Genomic DNA, 15,011 nt, shown 5'->3' on the forward strand with positions numbered 1-15,011 from the left:
CAAAGCCCAGCGTCCGTGTTGCTGGGGATGGAGGAGTCAGGGGGAGCAGGGACAGGAAGAAAAAGCCACCCTCACAGGTTTGTGATTGTCTCTTAAAAAGATTTATTCTCTCTCCTTGCCCAAATGTACAAAGGCAAGAAGAGTACAGTTTGTATATATATATATTTATATATATATATAAAAAACAAGGAACTTGGTAATAATGTACACTTTACAGAAGGGCAGAATCAGGAAGACTGAAATGAAACCCAACACAGCAACTCCAATGGAAACGAGCGCTATAAACATCAACGGTGCAACACCCGGGCGGGTGCCCGCTCGCGGGCAGAGGCTGGGGACAGGGCCCCAGGGGGCTGGGGGCCCCGCGGGCAGGATTTGGCCCTGGGAACGTCCAACGGCCCTGTTCTGCTTCAGCTGCTGGCTCACTTGACACCTAAAGGGAGAGGCAACCAGGTCCCAAGGAGGCGGGGAGCAGCCCCCCACCCACCCAGGCACCCTCCTCGTGCACTGGAGCAGCCTCAGCGGGGTGCACCGAGGGGCTCCCCGCGTCGCCCTGACCCCACCACCTTGCAAAGTCAACGAAGAGAGGAAGAAAAAAAAATTGAGTCGAACTAAGAGGCGTCGAGGAGAGCAGGCTGGGGCCACCACGCTGCCATGGTCAGAACCGGGGCCAGCGAGCGTCTCTCCAACCAGGTAAAGTGGGTGAGGGGAAAGGGCCGGGAGGATGGGACGGGACAGGGGAAAGAAAACAAAACCCAAAAACAACAGCTTTCAAACAATTGCTTTTTACAGTATGTACAGAGCCCGGCGGGCAGAGCATCCCGGTACAGCGACCCCTCAGGGCTGGGTGTGACGCGCGCGCACGCACACGACGGAGACTGCCGCAGACCGAGGGGACCCCCCCCCGGCACTCCCCCAGCCTGGAAGGGATGGCGGCGGGCAGGGATGGTGGGGAGAGCCGGGGCGGCCGCGGGCCGAGGTAGCGAGCCGGCCCGGGGGGAGCCACACCGCGGCTGGGGCGGGCAGAGGACCAGAAAGCCCCTGTCCTGGGGCGCCGGGAAGCGGCTTCGGGGGGGCTGGTGCCCTGCACCCCGGCACGGGGCTTGCGCAGCCCCAGGTGCCTCCGGCAGAGCCTAAGTGTGCTTGTTCCTCGCTGAGCTCTGCTCGCAGCCTGGGGAAGTCAATGGAGACAGGGAAGAGAGGATGCGAAGTGTAGCCCCTTTCCCTGGGGCGCAGGGCAGAGGAAAGGCCCGGGGCAGGGTGGGTGGGTTGCAGAGTCACAGCTCAGAAACCAACTTGGAAGCCTTGGAAATGAGCTTCAGTCAGGGCTGGACCGTAACAAGGCACTGGGGAGAAACCCTGGCAGCAGGGCCGGGTGGTGGGTGCTGCTGGCGGCAGCCCCCCGCGCCCCGTCCCGCTGCCCGGCCCGGAGCCGTGGGGCTGGGAGAAGGCGGAGGCGCCTGGAGAGGGGCTGAGGCCGATGGAAGCAGGATCGCTTCACCCGCTGATGTGCACCCCCCCCGCACCCCACGGCTGCATCCCGCGAAGCTGCCGTCCCCCCCATCCCCGTCCCCTGCCTTGGCTCTGTGTCACCCACGCGGTGCTGCTGGAACTTCCTCTCCTGAGACCGTGCCTCCCCTCGGCGATCGGCCCCGCGGGTCGAGCCTCACGGGGGGCGCAGGCGGCAGCGTCCCAGCCTGCACCGCCCGCCCCAAGTCCTGTGACGCTCAGCCCCGACGGTGACGCGGCGACTCGCAGGGACACAGCAGGGCCACAAATCCATGGAGAAACCTCAGTGCTTCCGTTTCCTCTTCATATGCACCAGGCAGGCGATTCACTTCCATCCCAAGTGCCGGTGCCCAGTAGAATAAATATTTCCGTAGGTACCAGCTTGCCCACTCGCCAAAGGGGAGGGTGGGGGGGGGGGTGAGGGGGGGATTCAGTGTGTGTCCGACGGGGGGAGAAGACAGAGTCTGCCTCAGATCACGGCAGGAACGTCAAGCAGAACAATTAACACCATTCAACTGATGTCTAAAGGAGTCTCCAGCGTGTCCCCATGTGAGCCAGTCACATGTCTCGTACAGCCCAGGCGTCCCGGCCTCACGTCCTGCCGAACCCAAGGCCCTGTCAGCCCCTGCCTCTGCCAGCCCCCGCCGAGGGGCGAACCCCAAACCTGCGGCTCGAGGCGGCCCCGTGTCCCCCACCCCCTCACAGGCAGCCTTACCATTCTCACCTCCGGGGCGGCGGGTATAGGGAGGGAGCGGAGCCCTGCTGGCTGGCCACGATGGCTGTGGAGGACAGACCTGCAGGGAGAGGCCGCGTCAGGAGGCTGGGGAGCGCTGGAGGCGGCCAAAGCAGAGCTTGCCGCAGGGGCTCTGGCTCCCCAAGCCCCGGCAGGGACGAGGTGAGGCTCTCACCTGTTGCATAGGGCAGGTTGTACTGCGCCGGCAGCAGCGAGTACCCGAGGTGGTGGTGGTGGTGATGTGTCGAGAGCAGGCGCTGAGATGGTGAGGTCCGGGGACGGTCCGCGCTCCTCTCCCCGCTGCCAGCTCCCCCGACGCTGCTGCAGCTCCCGCTGCCCCCCACCACTCCGCAGCCGCCGCGGTCCCTCTCCTGAGATGTCTTCTCGCTTATCTGCAGAGGAGAGAACACCGGGCGCTGAGGGATGCACTGAGGCCGGCTCCGTCCCCACCACCCCGGCTTGGCATGGGCACCCCGGGCTGCACAGCCGTCCGAGCGGCTGCTCCACCGTGCCAAGGCTGCCCCGCTGGGACAATATCGTCCCTGCCTTGTCTAAAGGCTCCCCACGGCGCTGCTGGCACAGAGTGGAGGTGATGGGATAGGTGGCAACCAGCCCAAAAGCTATGGGGAGGATGCAGAGCTGGTCAGCAGATCCCAGCCAAGCAGCTGGGACCCAAACCAGGGGTCACTCCAGGGCTGAGGACACATGGAGTTGTCCCAGTGCCTCTGGACCAGCACATTTGGCTCATCCATCCCAAAAAGGGCTGCATCATGGGACTACCCTACAGCCCCACGTCTCCTGCAGGAGTTGCTCCAGGCACCTTCCTGAAGCTGCTGCACAGAGCTAGGCAAAGCCAGCGTCCTCCTGAACCTCACCGTGGGTGATTTGCTCTTGTAGTGGCTGGCGTGCTGCTGCAGGATGTCCAGGGCCTTGGACTCAGAGCTGGATTTACAGCTGACGCTGGGGCTGGCTCGGGACTTGTCGCTGTCATCGCTCCCGGATGCCTTGCTCCCATACGGGGAGAAGGAATAGCTGGAGGGAAGGTACGATCCTGGGGGGAAAGAAGGCAGTCAGGGCATGGGGACAGAGTGGGTTTGCTGCTCTGTCCAGCACAGGAGCCAGTAAGTTGTGGCTGCAACCTGGTGAACATCCCAGCAGCAGCGGCACAAAGACCCCAGCAGAGGCTCCCCTGCCCACCCCCTGGTTGCTCCCAGAGCCTGGCCCACAAAGACCACCGCAGCTCCGTCCCGCAGCTGTCCCCTGCTCCAGGAGCACGGGCAGGACACAGGCACAGCCCGGGAAAGGATGTCTCCCCAGGGTGAGATGTCCCTGAGATGGCCGTGGCCCCCTACCTGGGTAATTCTGCATCATGACCGTGGGCATGGCCCGGTAGCTGGGGTGGTTGGGGTCGTACGACTGGCTGTAGGAGTAGCCGTGCATGTAGGGGATGTAGGACTGATGCTGTGTGAGGGGTGAGGACACGGGGACGTGGACACTGGGTCTGGGGTCCTTTCCCACCATGCGAGCCTCCTCGGTGGGGGTCAGTTTGCACTCGGAGCTGGTGCTCTCTTTCCCATCCTCCTTGGACACGTCTTTGCTTCGATTTCTTTCTTCCTTCAACTTTCTGTCCCGCTCCTCTTTCCACCGCTCATCCTCCGTCTTGATGTCCGAGTACTTCGCAGGGTAAACATAGGTCCACATACGGGGCTCTGCTTCCTGCAAGAAAAAAGATAAACGTCAGAGCAGCTGCCTTCCCCTGGTTCCGTGTGCCCCAAAACTGGGCTGGACTGGGAAGAGACCAGAGCAGCCCTCCCCCCTTCCCCAGGCTCCAGGCTCTCCTTGGTGGCCCATCAGCCCCATGGACTCCCAGCCTCATCCTTGCCAGCCCCAAGAGAATCTCGTGGAGTCCCATCACGGCAGGAGCAAGTCCTGGAGCAGAGGACAACACACGTCCTCCACACTGACGGCCCCAGCCAACCCCACCGAGCAGGCAGTGAAAGAACATTACGTTACCTGTCTGTACCAGAGCACGGGGTCCACCTCCGCTTGCCGGCCGCACTCGGAGCCAGCTTTCGTCTCAGCGGTCTCCTTTCCAAGGTGGCCAGCCTCGCTCAGCTTCACCTTCAGTCCCTCGGCCACCTGGCTGCCAGACAGCTTGGACGAGTCCTCCAGCTTGGGGATGATGACGGATTTGGCCATGTCGGCACCTCCCTGCTCCTTGGCCTTGCTCAGCCCCGACTTGACGAGGTCCGTGAGGCTCGGGGCCTTGGTGAGCGTCGGGGGCATGGGCGGCTTTTGCTTCCACTCCTCCTTGAGAGCTGCCTCCCTCTCCTTCAAGCCCAGCTCCGCTTTCTTCTCCAGCCCTCGCTGCTGCTGCTGCTCCAGGCTCTGCCGCTGCTTCTGCTGCTCCTCGTACTGCTGGCGGTAGGCAGGGTTGGTGCTCAGCAGGTGAGCGTGGTAGCCCTGCTCGTTGTAGCCGTAGGGCGGCACGTAGGCGTACTGGTTGTAGTAGAGGGACTGCATGTACATGTTGGGACGCTGCTGGATGACCGAGGGCTGCTGGCTGGAGCTGCTGAGCTCTGCCTTCTTCTCTTCACTGCCCTCACTCTTCACCTTCACCTCTGGGTTCTCCTGTTCCTCATCCTTCTTCAGCTTCAAGGCTTGTGTCTCGGCCGCAGCCTGGCTGCTGGGGTTCAAGGGACCTGGGCTTGCCTGGGGGTAGCCAGGGGAGTAGTAGGTTTCAAAGCCTTGGTAATAGGGAGACTCTTTGCTCTGTGGTTGTGGGGGGAAAAGAGCTTTTTTGGCGCCTTCCTTGACCAGCTGCTCTGGGTCCTTCACCTTCACGCTCTCCAGCTTGCCCTCCCCGTCCTCCCCGGCGTCAGAGATGTCCGAGTAGGCTGGGCTGTTGGTTTTCACTGAGCTCGCCTCTGCCCCATTCTGGGTGACGACGTGAAGTGGGGTCATGGGTTGGGCCGGGTTGGTGTTCTCCAGCCTGCTGGCACCACCGATGGAGGGGCTTGGGGCGTTGTCAGTGAAGCTGTAGATCTTATCTGCTTCAGCCTTGATGCTGGCAAGCCGGCTCTGGTGGGGGTCGGACGAACCGTTCAGCAGTCCCTCACCTTTCGTCCCAAGGTCACTGGATTCTCCCCGGAAAGGGCTCTTGCCTTCCTCTGCTCTGCAGACCTTGCCAGGAGTCAGAGGATTTTCTACCTCTTTGGGCTCCTTCTTCTTCTTGTCCTTCTTCTTCTTCTCCTTGGAAGGGGTGAGGGCAGGGTTGACAGTGAAGGGCTCTCCCATCACCGTAGGCTTGGGCTGGATGGGTTTGAGCTGAGGGCTGTTGGGCATGGTCTGGACCACGGCGGTGGTGAGGCCCGTGGAGGACCCGGGGCTGGCTGCGGTGAGGGTGGCTGTCTGAAAGGTGTAAATCGGCTGGGGGGGAATGGCTGGTGCAATGGGTCTGGCAGACTTCAAGCTTTTGGAAGGCATCTTTTCCTGCTTAGCACCAGATGCCTTCTTGGACTTGTCCTTATCAACGCACCTCTTCTCCAGCGAGTCGAAACCATCATTACTCGTTTCATCGGCCACCGAGGGACCGTCCTCAGAGCCATCGTTGGACAGGGCACCCGGGTCGGTGTCTCCTTCCCCCCCCAGCTTCTTCTTGCAGGGGACCTTGGCGCTGAACTTGCTCGACGGGGACGGACTGTGGGGCTCCATCAAACGGACCTTGGGGGTGGCCGAGCGAGCCGGTGAGAGTGAGCCCTTCTGCGAGACGGCGGCACCGTTGCAGCTCCCGATGTCCGTGTGCAGGGAGGGCTCCTCGCCGTACTCGCTGTCCACATCTGCCTCCAGCTTGCTGTCGTCATCCGTGTGTGCGTGGGCCTGGTGGTACTTCAGCCCGTTGATGTGCTTGTACTTCTTGTTACAGTTCGGGTGGGGACAGTCGATGAGGATGGGAGAAGGGCAGTTTCGGTCGAGGACAGCCGGCTCCACCTTGACCGTGGCGGGGGGCACCGCCGCCGAGCCCATCGAGTTTGTGCGGATGCGTTTGCTGCCCTTGGAGTCCTCCGAGCTGGAGTTCAGCTCCATGTCGGAGAGGGGTTTGCTCTTCCGCTTGGTGACGGAGGAGGGACTGGCCTTCACGTCCTCCGCCGTGCCGCTGGGCGGCGTGCGGTGGTCCGAGGAGTTCTGGCTTCCCCGGCGCCCTTTGCTGTTGGCTCCTGCCCGGGTCTTGCTGCTGTTGCTGGTCCCTTTGCTGTCCGAGGCGGCGGCCGTCTCGTTCACGGGCGTGTTGCTGTTGGGGCGCATGCGCTTGCCTCTGCCCCGGCCGTTGCGCATCTCCAGGTCGCTGGTGGGAGAGTCGCAGAACCTGCGGAGAGGAGGATGAGAATTTTATCACACGACTGCCACGCCACGCTTCCCAGGGGAAGGGGCCCAAAGGCGGATGGGGCTGAGCACCCACGGTGCTGCCGGACCCGCCGGGCGCTTACCGGGGAGGCGCCCAGTCGTGCTGCGTGCAGTCGAGCAGCGTCCCCACGTACGTCTTGTTCCTCCAGGTCACGTTAACCACCAGCATACCTGCAAGGCGAGGGGACAGCGTCACACGCATTCACGGCTTGGGGGGCACTATGAACGGAGCTGAAAGTCCCCGGGCTCCACGGGTGGTGGTGGCGGTGGGGAAGGCGACCTCCAGGGAGCGAGGGTTGCCCGTGTCCCCACGGAAAGGCCGGCGGAGGGGACGCTACCGCCGCTAGATGGCAAGCTGAGCCCGGCGTCCCTGCGCAGCTGCCCGCCTCTGATGGCCACCCCAGGGCCCCGCACTGGGGCAAGGGGAAGCCAGCTTTGGGGAAAAGCCCAGTCCGCTGCTTCGCTTTGCTCCTGCGCTGCCCCAGGACAACCAGCGAGACCCCCGGCGAGGCGTCAGCCCCGCGCTGCCGTGCCTGGGGCCGTGCAAAGGTGTCAGGCAAAGCTGTGCAACGCCGATATTGAAAACCACCGGGCGAGTGGACGTTTCAGCTTTTGGCAAGGAAGAGAAACAGCCTAGCGAGCACAGGGCCGGAGGAGAGCCCTGCCAAGGATGCAGCCTCAGCCTCTTTCTTGGGGGTCTTGTGCAGCATCTCGCAGCCCTCCCCACTGCTGCAAATAGGGAGGACCCAGCCCGCGCCCACCCCGGCACTAGCACCTTCACTGGCCTCTCGTGGCCAGCAAGCTGCAAGTGCTTCCACAAGAAAGCAATTACACTAAATAATCTCAGGCCATTAGCGGAGTGAAACTCAAGTGGATATTTCCTCCCAGCGATGGACTGCTCTGATTACTGCATAACTAATTTGACCAGGAGCAGAGTCCATTGCGCTGAGTGCATTTATCTGAGCAAGGTAAAACTTGGGAGATAGAAATCTCATTTACAAGGGCAGACGAGTGCAGCTAGATATACAGCCGCACAGCCCTGGAAGATGGATGGAGCCAAGCGAGCCCAGAGCAGCTGTGCCTGAAGCACATTTGTAAATCTCGGTCCACATCCCCGCTTGCGAGGTGCCAGCAGCCAGCTGCAGGCTTTGGAGTGATAATGTATGAAACGGAGAGATGTTCGCGGAGCTGTGGCCCGAAACGCGGGTTTCCTAAACAACAAACAAAAGCCAAGTCCTCTCTGTTCCTCCTCCTGAAACACACTGGCAGCTCCCATGGCAGCAGGTCACGGGAAGGGGAAGCAGATCAGCAGGAGGGGAGGACGCGTCCTGGCTCCGGAGCAAGGCGCAGACCTCGTGAGGCAGCGGATGCGGGCAGGACGCACGCAGAGAACACAGCAGGCGAGAAACGAGCAGCGAAACCGATGTGGGGGCCCACAGCCCCACACGAGGAGAACGTGGGGAGAGAGGGGATGCCGATCCCAGCACGAAGGGTGCCCACGACGCCCGGTCCTCGCCTGTGCCCCAGCACAGCTCATCCTTCCCCCCGCCAGCTCTTTGAAGGCAAGCTGCAGCCAGAGACATCAGCCGCACGTCCCCCTCCGCCTTCCCGCGTGCTGCTAGAAGTTAATTGCGTGACAAGCCACCAGAGGCTCTGCACATCCCAGGGCCGGCGTGTGATATTAGAAAGGACGTTCTGGCGTTCCTCCCCGCTGCCGCGAGCGCAGCAGATGAAAGACGGGGGCTGGCGCAGGCCAGCGCGCTCGGCGGCCGCCCCTTCCTCCCCTCCGCAGCAGCAGCCTGGCGCGGGGCGCAGCACAAACCCTCCGACACGTACCAGCCTATATTTAACCCGCTGCAACCAATCGCACCAAATCCCCTCCTAATCCTCCGACAATAACCCAGGACAATTTAAAGCACGGGGATAGATGCTAAGCAGCTTTTTAACCCGCCGTCCCCTGCAGCTGGAGAGGATGCTCGCGGATGCAAGGATGGAGAGCAAGGAGCGAAGCCCTGCGCTCGGTGTAGGATGGCAACATGTCACTGGTGTCCCCATCAGCCTTTGTCCTTGAGCAGAAAAGCCCTTGGATGCATCGGGCTCTGCTTTAGGAAGCTCTCCCCGTTCCCTCGGAGGGCTGGAGATGCTCAGGCACAAAGAGGCAGCAGCCTGCAGCCCTTGCGATGCTGCCGTGCTGTGCGAAGCCCGCTGGGATGACTCCAGCCCCACCTGCTTTCACGGGAAGGTGACACTTTCGGAGCGCTCCAGCGATCGATACCGCCCAAGCCTGGCTGCAAAGCGCTAATGTCACTGCAGCAGGGCAGAGTCACACCCGGCAGGGGAATTAAAGGAGGGCTGACGCTGCTGGGCTGCTGCTGAGGAAGGCGGCAGTGGTTTTTGCTGTTTTGCTCCACAAATAAAGCCAGGGAGAGGCAGCCTGCACAAAGCCGGGGGAGCTGGCACGGGAGCGGGGCCCTGTGATGGATGCTTCAGCTTAGGTCGCACCAGCTTCAGCCCAAGGGACGAGAGCCAGCAAGGCTGTGCAACGCTGCTGGAGGATCCGGATCCGTGCTGCAAAGGGAGCCCTCTCCCCGTGGCCTGAAGCTCCTCCAGAAGATGCTCCCAGGATGGTCAGGGATGGAGCGGGGCCCCAGGGGTTGCACCAAGCCCTCCTCCTCGCCCTCCCGGACAATCGACCCCAGCTGAGCCCCCAGAGAAGCGTGGCACAGCAGGTCGCAGCTCAAGAGCCTCCTTGTAAACAAGTCCTTTAATCCAGCGCCCGGTGCTTAAGGCGAGCGCAGCTGCTGTTACCTAGGGCAGCTACATGCGTGCCTTAGGGAGTTCGACACCGGCAACAGTCCTGTCTGGAGCAGAATATTGCTCACCTGTTGATAAAACAGCCTTCATACAAAGCTGACAGATGCTGAAATAAACAGTGCTTTGAGAGTGATAAGCAGTGCATTAGCTCTTCTCGAGCTCCCTGCCTCCCCACACTGTCAAGCATTCTGCCAGCAAATATTAGATAGGAAGCGGCCGCGCTGTGGGAGTACCAGGAAATTATGCATAATAAAGCTCCACTTCTCTACGGCGACGTGCGAGCGGCCGCCTCGCTTCCAGGGCTGATGCTTCCCCTTCTGCGGGTGAAAGGGGACGGCAGCACCGGGGAGGAGGCGTCCCTTCACCTGACATCGCTGATCTGAAGCCGAGAGCGGTCACGGCCACGCCGTAATGGTTTTTGGAGGCTTCAAAGGACTGCGCTGAGCCCGGGCAGCCTGCTGAATGGCTCGGCAACCTTGGAGGGGATTTACAATCGCTCATGACTTTTGGAAATGCCATTAAAGCAAATGAGAAATCCACATTCCCAGGCTCCTCTCCCTTGCTGCATAATGCTTAAAAACTCATCTGTTTCTGGGTTCAAGTTCTCATGGCTACAAATGATGGATTTTGCTCACAGGGGATTGTGTACCCAGCTCTGAAGCCCCAAAGCCCAGCTACGAGCAGCGCAGTTGTGGCCCACCCCCATTTAAAACAGCCCCAACAGGACCCTCAGCAGCAATGACACTCCCAGCCGCAAGTTAAGGCTGCGGGTACCAGCGAGGCAGCACGCCGGGTATGCAAAGCCAGCAGTTTGGGAGAGGGCTCCCTCCTGGTCATGGTGAGACCTTCCAGTGCCTGCCCTCGCCTCCAACCCTGCTCATCCCTATCACCTCCCAACCCACTGCATCCCTCCTGCTCCTCCCTCAGCTCACACCACGTATCCGAGCTCGTGCTGGGATTTTGCAGGTTGGGCAGAAAGAGGAGGGCTCAGAGAGCAGAGGCACAACGTGCACGAGAGCGGGGCAGAAACTTTCATGGGGAAGGGGCCGACTGAGCCTGGTGGCAGCTGAGAATGTCCTGAGGGCTGCACAGCGCAGCTGGGGAGGGGAGCAGTGCTGCAGGACCGGGCACGGTGCAGGGCTGCGAGGGAAAAGCAGTGGGAGCTGCACGGGATCATAGCACGGTTGAGGTTGGAGGCACCTCTGGGTCCATCTGCTCCAACCCCTGCCCAAGCAGAGCCACCCAGAGTAGGTTGCCCCTCACCACGTCCAGGTGAGGTTTGAAGATCTCTGGCTCTCTCAGCCTCTCCTCACAGCGGAGATGCTCCAGGCCCTTCAGCTTCCCCGTGTCCTTCCTTGGGCTCCCTGAAGTATGCCTGCTGCTCTCTGCTGGTGAGGAGCCCAGCACCGGACCCAGTGCTCCTGGCGTGGCCTCCCCAGTGCTGAGCAGAGGGGCAGGATCCCCTCCCTCCTCCTGCTGGCTCCTGCTCACCTTGGTGTCCACCAGGACCCCCAGGGCCTTCTCTCTTCCCAGCTGGGTGCCACAGTTCTCCCCACAAGCAAGACTCTGCACTTCTCCTTGGTGAACCTCATGAGGTTTGCACAGCGAGCCCTGCCCCACCGCTTCCTCCCTCTCTTAGGACTGAGCATGGCATCCGCATACCCCAAGGAGACGCTTCCAGAAGTGCAACCCCAAACCTCCGGAGCGTGCCACGGGGGCCCTGCACCAGCCGTCCCGGCACGGAGCTGGAGGAGGGACACAGAGAGAGCTTGCCACCATTTCCTTTGCACAGCCCCATTGCCACGCTATGTTCCTGGTTGCTACAAGGGTTTGAAGCCCAGACACCGGCTTGTTCGGGCTGCATACAGCCCCGCCAGGCGGGATCCGGTCTGGTCGCTGCTCCTGCTGAGCACGGGCAGGGATCTGCTGGCCCACGGGTGACACACGCTGAGCCAGGTGACACCAGCGAGGAGGATGGAGGAGAGCCGAGAGCTAACGAGGCAGCGAGCGGAGCGATGCTCTCCGGTATAATTAGATCAGTTAATAGTTCCTGCAGATCGAAATCGCACCTAACAGAATTAGGGAAACTGCCAAGACAGCTGCTCCCATGAAAGGCATTTAACAAAACACATTCCCTGCACAAGACGGGCTCGGTGAAGGGGCGGCCGTGCATGGAAGCTTCACCATCGCGGTGGTGGGACAGCACATGTGGCCAGGGGTGGAGAAGACGATGGTCGTGGCCACGAGACCCATTGGACAAGGTAGGAGGATGTCATGGAGCTCCTCGGAGCTTCACGCTCCCTCCTCTGATGTACTGGCTCTGCTTGTCCTTCCGAGGATGCAGCAGGCTTTGTCTTTATGACACCTTCTCCACAATTTCATGGCCATGAGGACAACCCAAAAAGCATTTTGTATGAAAAGGGAGCCACGTTGCCTTCCTCTGTGCAGCCGACCCCTTCCAAGCAAGAGTTCACATCTTCAGCAGCCAGAGCCAGCCGTGAGGCAAACGCACTGGAAGAGGAGCTGTGAAGCTGCATGAGCCCAAACACACTTTTGCCGGCATGCACAGAGCAGCGCTGATCCCCTCAGCTTCTTGACGTGGTCAGGAGCGAGTGGAGAAGAGCAGCTGGCAAAAAGGTCAGTGTTGGAGCGACTACTGCGGGGCAGCGAACCCTGAAGGCCGGCTCACACAGCCGAGCTTCGCCGCTGCTCCCACTGCCTTTCCGCACTGCCCGGTGAGGCTGCGGCCCACGGAGGCTCTGCTGAGGCTGTGGCATCGCGAGGATGGGGGCAGAGACGGAGCGTGGTGGGGTGGAGATGGGAGGTGCTGCTCAGCCCAGCAGGACAAGGAGGACACGTCCAGCCAGGAGAGACGCAGGGGGCCGGCATGCCCCGGGGGTAAATTGCAGCTTACACGAGTAACCCGATGGCAACTTCAGCCTCCCCTCTTGGGGATGGACTCGGGCCACGCAGAGGGACTCAGCCGTGCCGAAGGACACCTCGCTTGGCTTTGCAGATGTGCCTTGCCCTGCAGCCCTTCTCAATCAGTGGGGCGAGGAGAGAGGCTCGCCACATCTCCTCCAGCAACGCCCCTAACCCTGCCAGGAGAGAGATGCCAGGCAGGGAATTGGTGAGAAGGGGATGGTTTCACCCCGAGCTTCCAGGTGTACACAACCGAGCACGAGCGGTGCCACTGCTAGGGGAGCTGATGTACGTGGCAGACTGGAAACGACCGAAGGAAACAGCAGGATTTGCATTCTGCATGACAGGAGTGCAGGGTTTGCTGCAAAAGCCATCGCTCCTGACAGCAGGAACCAAGCCGCAGCCAGCAGAGGCAGGCAGAGAAGGATCTTTGCACAAGTTCATTGAATTACTGCGGACTAAAAATAGCCGAGCTGCAGGAATCGCAGCGCGCCTCCGAGGCAGGGTCTGAACCGATAGCTGCACAAGCGAGGGGTGATGCGGAAGGACAGGCAGACAGGCTGCAGAGCGCGGCAGCTCGGGAGGAAGGGGAGGCTGGAAAGAAACGCCCAGCGCCGACGCTGCGGGAGAATGGCGCTGGGAAACCAGCGGCGCGGCCGCCTCCTTTGAAGGACTGGAGGGCCCCCGCGCAGCCACCAGGGCTCGCGCGCTTTATGGAGCGATCCGGAGCCGCTGTGAACGCGGAGCGTGGCGCTGGCACGCGCAGACGGTTAGCACTTGTACGCAGCTCCCTAACGTGCCTCTCGTAAACCCCCAGCCCCGAAAGCCTGGACAAATCCTGCTCCGCTGCTCGCACTTCAACGCCTCCCAGCCAGCCGAGGGGGTTGCGGGGAGATGTTTTGGCTCCCGGCCTCCTGTGGCATTGAGGATGCTCTGTTTGTTCCTCCTTGCAGGGCCAATGTGGGCTCCTCTATCCACCACACGCACCGTTTTCCGATTTCCACCAAAAAAAAAAAAAAAGCTCTCCAAGCTCTCATCACCCCTCCCCATGGGGGGCTCCAACAGCGTCAGTAAAACCAGAGCCCTGGGGCTTTCCAGCTGCAGCTCAGGGGGTTTCTGGAGTCACACAGGACCTCATAACCTTGGAAGCACTGCTGCCGTGCTGGTGCTGACCCTGACGGCTTCCCAGGCAGATCCCACAGCCCTGGGACCAGCAGAGCAGCAGCTGCATCCCGAGCACAGCCGCTTGTTCCCTTGTCCCTACCAGCGAGGCGAGCTCCAAGACGGGGATCCCCGGGGTCCGATTTTACAGCCCGTGGCTTCCTCCTGCCTCGGGAGCAGCAGAAAAAACACACTGACGGCTCCCCGCTGTCTCAATTCAGACGAATTTTTCCATAGCGAGCAGAAGGGAAAGCAGGGAGGGCTGAGGAGCGTGAGATAGCTGGAGGTCCCCATCCCAAGCTGTGCTGGAAGCAGGCCTCCGAAGGAGCTCGTGGTTACTGGCCGAGGGAACCTGTCAGCTGGCCCCTGTCACCTCTGCTCCTCCTCACCTTTGTGCCTCTGGGCTCTGCTTCTGCTTCCAGACCCAGCTGAAGCCAGACAAACACGAGGAGTTCACCCCAGGCCTCCAGAAGCAGAAACCTCCCATGTCCCGAGGAGGCTGGAGGGAAGGCCAGGTTCCAGCGCTCGCCGTGGTCCACTGAGCCACCTATTCATCCCTGTGTTGCTTGGCAGAGCCCCAACAGCAACTAAAACCCATCAAAGGAGCTGGGAAAGCAAACCAAGCTGTGCGCAGATGAGACGAGCTCCAGCGGAAAAAGGTTCGATTGGCTTGGCAAGAGAGACGAGAGCCTGATCTCCTGTCGAGTCTATTTTGAAAGCTCCGCTGGGGTTTTTTAATCCAGCAGGAGATTTCTGCTGCCTCCCAGGGCTTGAGCGCTTTTGTGACAGACCTGCAGGTTGCCAAGTAGAAATGAAGTCAACTCTGTCGAGTTCCCATTCAGGCTGGCATGGCCTCTCCTCTGGCACCTCCAGGAGCAAGTTAGCTCTTGCAGAAAGGCAGAGAAATGGCAGCTTAGATTTTCGCCCACTGTCTGGGCGACAGGATAACACAACGCGCTGGGCTGACGCAAGTTTTGGCCTGTTACTCCCTTTGCTGCGCAGACTAAGAGCTGCTCCCACGCAGCTACTCTGTCCTGACCACCCAAATTGCAGCAGAAAGCCCAAGATGTGCCAACGAGCAGCACAGCAGGGACAGAGGAAGAAAGGGATTGCCTGAACTCCGAAATTTCATCGTCAGAGAGCAAAAAGCTGGCCGGTGCCACTTACCGTCCTCAGTCTCCTGCCAGACGATGCCCTCCAGGTTCACGCTGGTCCCAGGCTCGCAGGGGCCGAGGCACTCGGGCTCGGTGGCCAGGGCCACGTCGCAGGTATTCACCCCCACGGAGCGGGTGCGCACCATGATCTGCTCGCAAGGCGACGAGATGTCGTTGTTGACAACGGGGACGAGGAGGTGCAAGGGCAACACCGCGGGCGTGGAGACCGGAGACTCCATCTGCAGGGAAGGAGAAACACGCCGGTCACCACCGGGAGGGGAACAAGTATCAACAGGCATCTACATTTCTGGAGA

The 15,011-nt window shown here is 61.2% G+C and overlaps 1 protein-coding gene across 4 annotated transcripts in view; it reads right to left on the bottom strand.

The window, feature by feature from the left end:
- Nucleotides 1–78: 78 nt before the first annotated feature.
- ZNF609 (zinc finger protein 609) overlaps nt 79–15,011 on the bottom strand; it is a 53,241-nt gene continuing 38,308 nt past the window's right edge. For 2 of the 4 annotated variants that reach the window (XM_083849656.1, XM_083849655.1), the window contains exons 3-10: nt 14,711–14,936; nt 6,730–6,817; nt 4,256–6,608; nt 3,595–3,958; nt 3,118–3,293; nt 2,418–2,634; nt 2,234–2,303; nt 79–2,107 (exon numbers count right to left, since the gene is read on the bottom strand). In XM_083849656.1, the coding sequence (XP_083705782.1) occupies nt 2,101–2,107; nt 2,234–2,303; nt 2,418–2,634; nt 3,118–3,293; nt 3,595–3,958; nt 4,256–6,608; nt 6,730–6,817; nt 14,711–14,936 (3,501 nt within the window). In that variant the 3' untranslated portion in view covers nt 79–2,100. Of the gene's footprint in view, nt 2,108–2,224; nt 2,304–2,417; nt 2,635–3,117; nt 3,294–3,594; nt 3,959–4,255; nt 6,609–6,729; nt 6,818–14,710; nt 14,937–15,011 lie in introns of all 4 variants that reach the window. The other 2 variants (XM_083849658.1, XM_083849657.1) reach the window with 2 other exon arrangements.

The sequence above is a fragment of the Anser anser genome (assembly GCF_964211835.1).
Source record: "Anser anser genome assembly, chromosome: 10".
Classification (NCBI taxonomy): domain Eukaryota; kingdom Metazoa; phylum Chordata; class Aves; order Anseriformes; family Anatidae; genus Anser; species Anser anser.